At 40.7% G+C, this 12,471-nt stretch overlaps 1 protein-coding gene across 2 annotated transcripts in view; it reads left to right on the top strand.

Moving 5' to 3' along the window:
- NAV3 (neuron navigator 3) overlaps nucleotides 1–12,471 on the top strand; it is a 1,248,418-nt gene that overhangs the window by 932,858 nt on the left and 303,089 nt on the right. For both annotated transcript variants that reach the window (XM_078674251.1, XM_078674250.1), the window contains exons 19-20: nucleotides 10,171–10,359; nucleotides 11,905–11,957. In XM_078674251.1, the coding sequence (XP_078530377.1) occupies nucleotides 10,171–10,359; nucleotides 11,905–11,957 (242 nt within the window). The remainder of the gene's footprint in view (nucleotides 1–10,170; nucleotides 10,360–11,904; nucleotides 11,958–12,471) is intronic.

The following is a 12,471-nucleotide window of genomic DNA, read 5'->3' as shown; positions in this document are numbered from 1 at the left end:
CATTCTTTAAATAGGTTGCTGCTTGGACATTTAAAAAAAACTTTTGCCACTTGCTTCGTCAGTAGTTTCATCTCTCTGCATACGTGTAGTGACTTCAAAATCCTTTTTTTTTTATTGAGAATGAAATCTAAAGCAAATTGTAAGTCACAATAAAAATATATATCGTTTATAAAAAAATGTTGTTATGTAAACCTTACAAACAACTGTAGTCAAAGGTAATCAATGAAAACACTAAACAGGCAGCTCTTTTAACAAGAGTCAAAACTCTCATGGTCTTTGGAATTTTCACTGACTTGCAACACTATATACAATACAATTGGTAAGGGAATGTCTTTGAGGACTCATTTATTTCAGGAAACGTTTATCAATTGATATGAGAACCGTTTTCATAAACATATATGGCCTTTTACACAGGAAAGTTAAGGATTCTAAAGCTGCCTTCTCTGGTAGCATTTCTCGCAGTGCCGGCACTTTCTGCATGACATGTGAACAGTCTTTTGCTGCGTTAGGTCATTAAAATCTTGACAGGTCACTGTTATGGGAAAGAGGCATAGTGATATGTTGGTTACTATTATTTGTATTATATTTTACATCCTTTGGTTATTTGTTAAATGCAGCATTCATTTTGTGAATTATTTCGGTGCTATGCTACTCTCTTACTGAACTATTATTTATGTTGATTTACAGGTAACAAGAGTACTTTAATCATTAGATAACTTTGTTTACAGCCACCCCAGTTCAGACATGGGCATATGCAAATCAGTCCCTTGCTCACTTTGCCACTGGATTCAAGCAAGCCGGGCTGAAGACGGCTGACATGCCCGAAACCGGTCCTCGGAAGCTTGTTTCCGGTCCAGAGAAGGCATGGCTTGGCAGTTCGGGCTGGACTGTTCCCATGAGGCACAGGGTTAGACTGATTTGCATATGGCCATGTCTAAACTGGGGTGGCAGAGTGGGCTGAAGAACGGTGATGGATTAAACCCAGATCTGTTGACTGGGTGTGAGTGTTTGATTGGTTCAGATGCTCCGTCCATCACCACCCCCTTTTGTACCACGTAGGCAAGTAACTTGGCAGCAGGTGCTTTAAATCCAAAATAAACTTGTAAAATTACCCCCCCCTGAAGTCAGCACCCAGTCTGGTGGTGCTAGTTGCACCGCCCTAAAGCCGGCCCTGACTGCATTCTTCTCCAAAGCAGGAAATCCATTTCAGCAGCTTTGCCGATAAGCAGAATTAGATGATGCTGGACCTTTTTCAGCTACAAGCTGTACCCTTGTGCCACTGAGGAAATCAGACTCTAGAAATATTTCTAAGTCTAATTGTAGAAGTTTGAGCACTAAAGTTGAGCTTTTTTATCACTCTCCATCAATGGCTTCACCAACCCCTCATCCTTCACCTCTTTGTCGTTCACAAGCCCATCTTAGGCCTCAGCCTACTGTCTGGGTGTGCTAAAATCTCCTGCTTCTCACAATGTTTCTAAGTCTGATGGGACTGGGATGATTCTGGTCATGTTCAACATTAACTTTCACCTTAGTGCCAATCAAGGGCAACCAGTGTTTGGCACTTAATTCTTTTTGGCGCTATTTTGGAACTTTAAATTGAAAATCATAATTCCATTTCAATTTTTGGGATTTTTTTTGTATTTTAGTCTTTTTATTTATTACAGTTTACTGTATTTTTCTAAATTGGTTTGGGGTTTTGTCTTGTGTTGTGTTTTGACTTTATGAGGATTTGAGTACTGCAGAAATATTTTACTCAATGCCTCCTAGCTGTCTGCTCTGCACCATAGCTACTAGGGGGTTGAGCTGAGGATAATGTAGTGACTTTAGTGGTTCACCCTGACAAAGATTATGGTCATTATTTGAGATGGTTACTCACCCCCTTCAATTAATACCCCAAAGATTCAGAAATTTGTGATTTGGAAATGGGAAAGTATCCAAAGAGTTTTTCTGTAAGATTGAATCCTATATATTCAGTTTGTTATTCAACACGATTAGACCCGGCACCATTGGCCTGGGTCTCCCTTCCATTTTTTCTGTTGCCTCCTGTGTTTTTTGCTATGTTTTTGCTGGTCTAGATGCTCTGGGCACTTTGCCACTGCTTTTCAGTGCCAAAGTGCAAGTGCTCCCTATTGTAAATTGTTGTAATGGATTAGTGACATGATTGGCTATTTGATTTACTTGTAAGACCCTAGTACAGTGCACCAAGTGTGCCCAGGGCCTGTAAATCAAATGCTCCTGGTGGGCTTGCAGCACTGGTTGTGCCACCCCCAGAATCAGCTTATAAAATATGGCTCAGGCCTGTGTGCAGTCTAGGACTGCCATGTCGACTTGGCAAGTGCACCCACTTGCCAGTCCCTCAACCATCCCTTTTCTACATGTTAGTCACCCCTAAGGAAGGCCCAAGGTATATGCGCAGGGTGCATTGTATGTGAAAGGTAGGACATGCCCTGAGGTGTGTGGCATGTTTTGATAGTGAATTACAGCCAATTTCGTTTTTCACTATTGCAAGGCTACCTGCTCCCATAGGCCAGACTGGGCAGGTTGACTATAACATCTTATAATCCTAACTGACCCAGGGAACAAGGTAGAAAAACGAGTTTAGTATGCCTGAACTCAGAATGCTAAAATACATCTTTTAGTGTGGGTGATTTTTACATTCTGCGTTTGAAGATACCACTTTTAGAAAGTAGTTTTTTTCTTGCCTAACCATTCAGTACGCCTCTGCTAGGTTTGTGTATTCCATGTCTGGTTTGTGAGTGACAGGGGGCTGGAGAGGACTTTGGCTCCAGCAGTCTGATGAGAACTGGCGCAGACACTCTCTGCCTTCAGAGAACACAGGATTTAGTAGTATAAATATTGGAGCCCAGACCCCGGAACTTTAGATCACTTCTGGGAATCAAGACAAACCATTGCCAAGGAGAGAAACCAAGGAAGCTGCTGTAGGAGACTGCCCCTGTGATGTGTGCTGTTTGGAGTTGGCCTCCAGTGGTTACTTGCTGCCAAGGAAAGGAGAAAAGGAACTTTGTGTGTACTTTGTCATCTTGAGGAAGATCTCCAAGGGCTTGAAGCTGAGCTTGCCTTTAGTTCTGAAGTCTCAGAGGCACAAAGACTTCACTTCCAGCTCCCCTGAATTTCCTTGCTGGGAATTCTAGCTGCAGTGAGGTGCCTGCTGCTATTTTTGGGACCTCTAGAGACTGCGTGTCGCTGGGATCTGGAAGCACGACACAACGAGGAAGAAGCGTGTCATCACCGCAGCTGTTGCCGTCGCATCACCGAAGAAGCGTGCCGCAGCTGTTTGCTGACACATCGCCGAAGAAGCATGCCGCCACCGGAGAAGTGTGTCGCTGCCGCAGAGGTTGCCGTCGCCTCACCAGAGAAGCGTGTTGCAGGGCCTGCTGCGACTTAAGAGCTCGCCTCACTGCCGTCGGGCGTGCACGCATCACATGCAAGTTGTCGCATTGCATCAAAGATGCTATTTTGTAGCATCGCACCGGATCGTCGCATCGCATCAAGGTTCCATCTTGTCGTATCGTACCAGGATGCAGTAAGAAACCAAGCACCAACTCCCCACGCCATAAGGAAGTGGCGCATCAACTCCCCTGCACAGCAGTAAGGAACCGATGTATCCACTCCTCCGAGTGTAAGGAACGGCGTATCACCTTCCCTGCGACCCTTTTTGTTTGCTTTTCGTGACGCATCTAAGGTACTTTGAGAATAAAGTGTTGCATTTACCATCTACTTTAAACTAAGCTATTTTGACCATTTTAAAGTTGTATTCTTGATACTGTATTGCGGATTTTTGTTGTTTGGTCTTGTGTTAAGTCTAGTAAAGATTACTTAATTTTCTAATCTGGTGTGGTGTCCATCTGTAGTGTTTTCACTGTATTAATGTATGTTTTCACAAATGCTTAACACCCTGCCACTGAAATAAGCCTGCCTGCTCGTGCCAAGCTACCAAGGGGGGGGTGAGCAGTGGTTATTTTAGGAGTGTATCCCCCTTTCCCTGATTAGAAGCAAGAGTCCCTATTTGGACAAATGTGCAAACCATTGCCAAATAGAGACCCCCATTTCTAACAAACACCAAAAGTTCAGCCTCACATGGGTTTAATTGTAAGGCGAGGGTGGACATCCAAGGCTGCACTTTTTGGAAGGCATTTGTGATATTTCTTATGGAACATCTTTTTGTAGGGAGTGGTTAATGATATATTGAGTGTCGGCTAGAGAAAAATAAGGACTACATTTTTGAGGAAAGAATGCTTGGGAGTGAACATAAAGATTAAAAATTAATGGTTATGATGGGGACTTGGTGGGCCCACCCCAGTTAACTGGCTAGAAAGCCTATGTAAATGCCCCATAAGGGCTGCATGTGTTCTGTCTGATGAACAGGGAAGAGCCAATCAAAGGCTTTAACATTAATGTAATGTAATTTGCTCAAATGTTTAAGACTACATTATTATAGAAGGTATCAAATTCTGTACTAATGTCTAATAATAGTATGACTCCAATTCTATCACTGTCTACTACCTTCCTAGGATCATTGATAGCTGGTACTATGACTGATTCTGACCCCACCTGTGGCCTGACACCAGCTTGTGCCGGATGTATCAGATTGGATATTTTGACCATGCTTTGTAATTGTAGTGTTAATGTTTTCTTTAAGATTTTTGAAAGATATGAAATTAACGAGATTGGTTTAGAATTGGCAGGGTCCTTGCATCTAAGAAGAGTTTTTCAATAGTATTTGATCAATGATTTATAAATTCTTTGGGGATTTAATCTGTCATGAGGGATACATTTAGTACTTCTCTGGGTAATGGTGCCCCTGCATTTTTACTGTGTCAGATTCTCGGTCAGATGTACAAAGATGAAATTGATGTCTTGCTAATATCCATCAGTTCTAACACTTGTGCTATAAAACGTTGTTGGAAAGGAATGAACAGAGAAGCATTACAATTGTGTTTTCTAAAAATGGGGTTAACATAGGCATATTTTGACCATGTTTCCATGATTGTACTGCAAGCAGATTTTAGTCTGTTCCTGAGAGGCAATTATAGCACGCTTCGATGCGATGGTATTGATGAAATATTTTTTTATGAGTTTTGTCTGAGGCATTAGCTATGAAATAGCTGGAAAGATAGTGACTGACTAATATTCAACCAAAATGCAGCACTGTGGTACTGTGCAGCTGTCTGATTTACAATTTGATGTAAAAAGAAGCCAAGTTGGGTCAATCACTATATTGATATATGAAGACCAGGTGAAAGTTCTGTTTAGTCTCCAGTTAAGCGGCAGATGAATAGATTCATAGATGACCATAAACCAAGACACTGACCAAAAAAACAACAATAGTCAAATACAATTCTCTCACTTGATCTTTATAAATAAATATAATAGTTTAAAAATATCAACTCACCCATACTGATTTCTCTAGTGATTTTAGAATGCAACTTCCCAGTAAAATGTCACTCTACATATTTAAAAAATCAACATGCAGATAAACATTTAACCAGCGAATTTTTTTGAATGATGCAAGTAGTGCATAACTTTATATTTTACTCACCCGGTTCGCTTGAAATAACATTTTCTGAGAGCAAACTTTTACATTGGCTTGCAGGCAAATAGCTATTTTATTTTTATTTTATTTTATTTTATTTCATTTTATGTTATTTTAACTTTTCCCAACAGATCAGTGCACACAACAATTGCATTTATTTATTTTAACATAGTCTGAGATGTAATAGTGCAACACCACAATACAAGAAATCACTCACCAGACAACCAATAATCCATCATATCTGCCAGATTTATTCCCTGAGGAATTTCATTGTCTTTCTTCTCTAATTCCCGCCGGTTTCTCTCAAATACTGCATGTCAGTAGCTCAAAAGCTTATGTTCTCATTATAATTTTACAGGGATGTGCATCTTAAATCTAGACAAAATGTATTTGAACTTCTCAAACGATCTCCATTATTTTAGTGAGTGTCTGTTCATAATAGTATATCCCAATAAGAGTTGATCATTTATTTCCATTCCTTAGACGTAGTAAATCAATCCACAATCATAGCCAAGATGACCATATATTTACTTAATTATTATTAACATAAAAAAATGGTGATTGTATCTGGGCATATTCTCTGGTCAAGGCGCGTCCCCAATAATAAAATACCCATCCAATAGTCTTTGTTCTTGGGCATACAGCAGACATGTATTCTCCCAGGTTCTTCACTAGCCCGTTATGGTCAAAAATGAGATTCTGACTTTACCTTCCACTAAGTTTGTATTTTTGTGGGTGCAAAGAAGAGTTCATAAATTGGGCAGTAGTACTGAAACTAATATTTGAGTATGTTAGAAGTGGCATACATTAACCAAGTTTTCGTATCCATTTTTAAAATTTGTTAGTACTGAAAGCAATTATGTCCATCATTCTTCATGTACTCTCTTGCATATGCATCTGAAGATGAGAAACATCATATGTGCCAATATTTCAGGAAACCATGTTTAGTGATTGTGAACTGTTCTTGAAATGCTGTAAATTATTATATCCCCCATTTATCCCATAGTTGATACCTGTACAGCAGTTTGCCCTCACTCCACATACTCTCTTCTGATACTTTGAGTATAGGTCTGAGAAGGAGGCTCTTTTTCTCCTTTTTTGTTCCCTTGGAGGCATCTTTAATATGAGCAGGTTACTTTTCGTGAAGTCTGATGGATGTGGAATTTCAAATAGAACAGGGACTACACTTGCACTTGTTGGCCTCTTAATAGTTGTTAGGTTTGGAGGTCTCTAGTTGGCACATGTAGGTACTTGTGACAAATAGGAACCCTTGCCTCTAGGCAGGGTAATGGGGTGCACTCCTAAAATAAAGCCTGCTCACCCCTTTGGTAGCTTGGCATGAGCAGACAGGCTTATCTCAGAGGCAGTGTGTAAGGCATTTGTGACCACATACAGTAACCCAGTGACAACACTACAGATGGACACCACACAGTTGTATATTAAAAATAAGTATTCTTTATATAGACTTAACACAAGATCACAAAGGACACAAAACCACAATACTATACTTAAAATGGTAGTTTTAGCATAGTTCAGTTCAGTTCTCAAGATGTGACACTTTAAGTCAATATACCTTACGATGCGTGACGCTTCCACAACAAAAGTATTGCAGCGATGGAAATGCGGCAAAGTTCCGGTGCAAAGAAATAAAGATGTGAAGATCTTCCAGATGCGGCACGCTTCTCCGATGATGCGAGAAGTCTCGGTTCGATGCATCAACTGCTGTGGCGACACCCTTGTTCAGCAATGCGACGACAACAGCCTGGGTTGCGGCATTCTTCTCCGATGTTTGCGAGACGTTTCCGTGCAATGCGACAACTACAGCGGCGACATCCAAGATGCGACGGCAGCAGCTCCGATGGCCCCACGCTTCTCCGTGGATGCGAGGCGCTTTTCTCGATGCAGTGCAGTGCGACAGCGACAGCGGCGACATCCAAGATGCGACGGCAGCAGCAGCGACGGCGACACGCTTCCTCTTCATTGCAAGACGCTTCTCTTGATGCGGTGCAATGCATCAGCTACATCGGCGACACCCTCCTTCAGAGTTGCGACGGCAGCGCCTGCAACGGCGACACACTTCTTTCTCTTGAGTCGGGCTTCCAACTCCTTGCAACACGCAGTCCCTCAGAAGGCCCAAAACAGCAGCAGGCACTTCCAAAGAACTCTGGGGAGCTGGGGTTTGACGTTTGTTGTCCCTGAGACTTTAGCAGGAGGCAAGCTCTGTTCCAAGCCCTTGGAGATCCTTCACAAGTTGAAAATAAAGCACAGAAAGTTCTTTCTCCTTTCTTTGGCAGTCAGGAAAACACTGCAGGCCAATCCCCCAAGCAGCACTTCAGTTTAGGGATAGTCTCTCCTCAGTTTCTTCAGGTTCCTCTCCTCAGCAAAGGTTTCTTCTTGTAGTCCAAAAGTAATCTAATTTCTTGGGATCAGGGTCCCAATATTTATTCCCCACAATCGTTTGTCCTCTGATGGCAGATGGGCCTTTGCCCAGTCCAAACCAGTTCTGGAGCACTCTGTTTACATGACTCCTTCTTTCCTTTCACAGTGCAGAGCAGAAACATCAGATGCCTCACAGGAGGTGGAGCCAGCATTGTGAGGGAAAGCACAGCCCTGGAGCACTTTGTTGACTTGATTCCTCCTCTCCTTTCACTGTACAGGGCAGAGACATCAACTGCCCCCAAGGTGGTGGAACCAGCATTGTGGAAGGCAGGCACAGCCCTATTCAGGTCCCAGGTGCAACTCCTCCCACCCATCTAGATGCAGATCTCTGTATTCACCACTGGGCTGACTCATTCAGTCTCCTGGAACCCCCCAGCCCTGTCACTCAAAAACACCAGACAAGAAATACACAACCTAGCAGAGGCAGGTTTGGAAGGTTAGACAAGAAAATACCTGCTTTCTAAAATAGGCATTTTCAAAAACAGAATGTTAAAACCAACTTCACTAAAAGAGGTATCTTATCATTCTGAGTTCAGGCATACTAAACTCAAATTTCTACCATGTTCCCTGAGTCAGTTAGGATTATAAAATGTAATAATCTAACTGCCCATTCTGGCCTATGGAGAACAGGTAGCCTTGCAATAATGAAACAAAAACATGGATGTACTTCACTATTAGGACATGCCACACACACCAGGGCATGCCCTACCTTATACTTACAATGCACCCTGCCCTTGGGCCTACCCTAGGGGTGTCTGATATGAAGGAAAGGGAAGGTTTAGGAACTGGCAAGGGGGTTCACTTGCCCAGTCAGCATGACAGGGCCAGACTGCACAGAGGCTCTGCAATGGCAAACCTTAGACACACTATTACAGGCTGCTTCTGTGGGTGGTACAACCAGTGCTGCAAGCCCACCAGCAGCATTTGGTTTACAAGCCCTGGCCCCTCCTGGTGCACTATACTAGGGTCTGACAGGTAAACCAAACTAGCCAATCATGGAACCACTGATTAATACATTAATTTACAGTAAGGAGCACTTGCACTGTGGCACTGGACAGCAGTGGCACAGTGCCCAACGCATCTAACACCATCAAAAACAAATGAGGCAACAGCAAAAATAGATGGGAGACCCACGCCAATGGTGCCAGGTCTAACAATAGTCTTTAGCTAAGGCTCAGTATTCAGTTTAGTTACATGAACTCTTTCAAATATCATTCAGCTTCACATTTATTGCAAGTCTGTATGAGTTACAAATATTTGCAAGATAATTTTAGGGAAATTTAAAGGAACATAGAAATGCTTTCAAAGAAATGCACCCTAATCCAACAAAAATATTCAAACCGCTGCTCTGATATTCTCATTTAGTGGACATGCTTACCTGATCATCTCTATTTACCCATTTGTTTTTGGTTTTATTAGAGCCAAACAAATGTACTTAAGCCACCTCACCCCACTTTGTGACAAATAAAAATGTGTGGCAAATGACAACTTAAAATATCATATTAGTGAAGGTAGACAATATCCTTGGATTGCGTGTCGAAAAGGTAAAGACAATTGTCAGTTAATGTGGTGAAAAAAGTCTAAAGTCCATGATCCCCAGAGTTTTCAGCCTGATGTCACTTGGAAGGGGAACGAGGTTATTGGTGTTTGTTTACTAGGGATGATGGACATTGTTAGACAGTTAGAGCAATTGGCGGAATACCATTCCACGTGAATCTATGTTTCATCACTTTAACGTTTACTGGCAGATTGTCCGGTTGATCAGATGTTTGTCATCCATAAAAGTGTATCTTTTGGATCACCTAGTTTGTAATTATCCGTTTCATTAGAGAGGACATTGGTGAAATGAGTACACCCATTATAGGCCTAAACCCTAAGAATGTATTTAATCATAGGGGTTAAAGGGAGCTGTCAATGATTCTTTATCTAGCTAATGTCACAGGTCATCAACAAGTGATACTGAACCACTTTCAGCAAGGGGCAAATGTTAAATTCTGAAAAAGGACAAAAGTGTGAAACATGATATTTTTCACACAACATTGAAAGAGTCAATACGATCTTTTTCTTTACAAATCTTTGTTACCAAGGAGCCCAGATATATTGATTTACATTTTATGAACTGAAATGTCATTCAATAATATCCTGAATTATGAAAACCTTTTGAAATTTTATTACAGTGAGCCCCACCAGTCTGTCTCAGTTTAATCTTCCTGGAGCCAGCATGATGCGTTCCAACAGCATCCCTGCGCAAGACTCTTCCTTTGAACTGTATGAAGATTCTCATCTAGGTGGCAGTGCCACATCCTTGGATGAGAAGCCCAGAGCCATCAGCCATTCTGGGTCTTTCAGAGACAGCATGGAAGAAGGTAAGCATAACTGGTACACTAAACTCAACTTGATTTTATGAGGAGAGACAAATGCAGGAAACACAATATAAATAAATTCTTTGGAATGTTTAAATACATCATTCTTTGAATCGTACAGTAATAACCATAACCAGTTTTTGTTTGCTCCTTATAGCCACAGTTCTTGCTGTTTGAAGTAGTGTAAATGACACATTTTATTATTAAGCAATGGTAATAACGTGTAACACATCAAGTTTGGAATGTAAAATACTGAGTTGCCTATGCTGTGGTTGAACACAAAACATCAGATGTTAGCAATGGGTGTTTAATTCATTGAACCCCACCGAGCCTAATGGGAAATAGGAATTTCACAAAACATCCCTCACCATGATAACAACCTTTTTGAGCAAACCCAATTATTATATTACGGTCTTTCATGCCAGTAAATTTGTCTGTAGTAGTTCATATAATTATAATAATGCTGCATGCAAAATCAATACAATGATAAAGGCATGGCTTCATTTCTTTATTTATCATCTTCAGTATAGCATCTTGAATGGCAGCAGGTATCTAACTGTTTCCTCAATGTTAAACCCCATGTGAAATACAGTAGAAGGACTGTTCAAGGTTTACCTCTGTGCAGAATCCCTTATTACATTTTTTTTTTTAAATGGCCACCCTTATGTGCATACGTGAGTGTACACATGTGCAGCCTTTTCTTAATGTATTCATAATAAAGTCTAGAAAAAATTATCATATATGGATGGCTATGTATGCCCTTTTATTTGCGTACAGACACGGACCTCTTTTAAAAGTTTTTATAATAAAATGTAACAAAAAAATTCAAAGATGGCTACCTGTTCTTGCTCACACTTGCTTAGGGGGAGATGATGCAATGTAAATTGAGGGTGATGCGCTGCAGCCATGTCTGGGGAGCTGCCATGGCCCTCAAAAAGTAAAAAAAGAAAATCGAAGGAGAGAAAACTATTCTTTCAAAAAAACACATTGGCCCACCAGTCCCTTGCTGACAGGTATGGGGATATTTTCTGTGTGGATGACAACATTGTGCCTGGCCAGTGGGCAGAATGCCATCATTCATACAGAAAGGAACAAGTGATCTAAGTGGTTTGAGCTATGCCTCTTTCTTTTTGCTGTGACAAGCAGAAGTAAAATATGAACTCCATTGCAGCAAACCAGTAGCTGAATGGGGCTGACTGTAAGCAAGCCCTTATACTTAAGTGTATTATATGTATATTGTAAACTCAAAAGGTCTTGTCAACCACCAAACCTAAAAGGTATTGATGTATGGTCTATTATTATACTTCAGTTCGCAAGATGAAACATGTTCACAGGTCCATTGTTTCTTTTGAAGCATTCTGTTGGACATGTTCTGGGATCACTTTGATTACACTGGAACACATGGGTTTTTATTGTTATGATTTCCTAGGCAGGTTCATAGTAATCACACATCTGAAAAGTACATTATTATTCTTTCTGTGTTGTTAAAGTGTTCTGTCTCAATGCTAAACTCACTACTCAAATTAAAAACCTTTCTCTCCTTCATAGTGCATGGATCCTCCCTATCACTGGTTTCCAGCACTTCTTCTCTCTACTCAACTGTGAGTACTTTTGTTTGAAATTGCCATTCTGAAAGGCAAGGAAATGTTTAAATGATTCTACATTCTTGAGTCTTTCATGCAACCACTTTGGCCAAACATAAGCACTGACTAGCATTTAATCATTTACTCACTACATATGTTGGTCTCAAAGCTACAGCTATATCCACCATAAATATACGTTACTATGATTTACTCTTGAATTATGATGGGTAAATTCATATTTTCATGTAATTCTCGAATCATAAATATATCGAATGTATTATGTGTAACTCACTATTACATGGATAATTTCCATTTGTTATATTTTTGATACTATGTCAAAAAACCATAAGGGGAAGGAAGACTAGGGGTGGGCAAATAAGCAATTTGTTGCTCACTTAATATAGGTAATCTATGTTAAAAAGTTGTATAGTGTGCAATACAGTTTATTGGTCAGTGGAAATTGGATATAAGAGCATACTCCACAGACAAATATCACATGTGATACTGGTGAGACATTGACTCGATCATAAAG

This window comes from Lissotriton helveticus, chromosome 1_1 (genome assembly GCF_964261635.1).
Source record: "Lissotriton helveticus chromosome 1_1, aLisHel1.1, whole genome shotgun sequence".
In the NCBI taxonomy this organism is placed as follows: Eukaryota; Metazoa; Chordata; class Amphibia; order Caudata; family Salamandridae; genus Lissotriton; species Lissotriton helveticus.
Note: the sequence above shows the minus strand (reverse complement) of the source record. Positions and strands in the feature narration are given on the sequence as shown.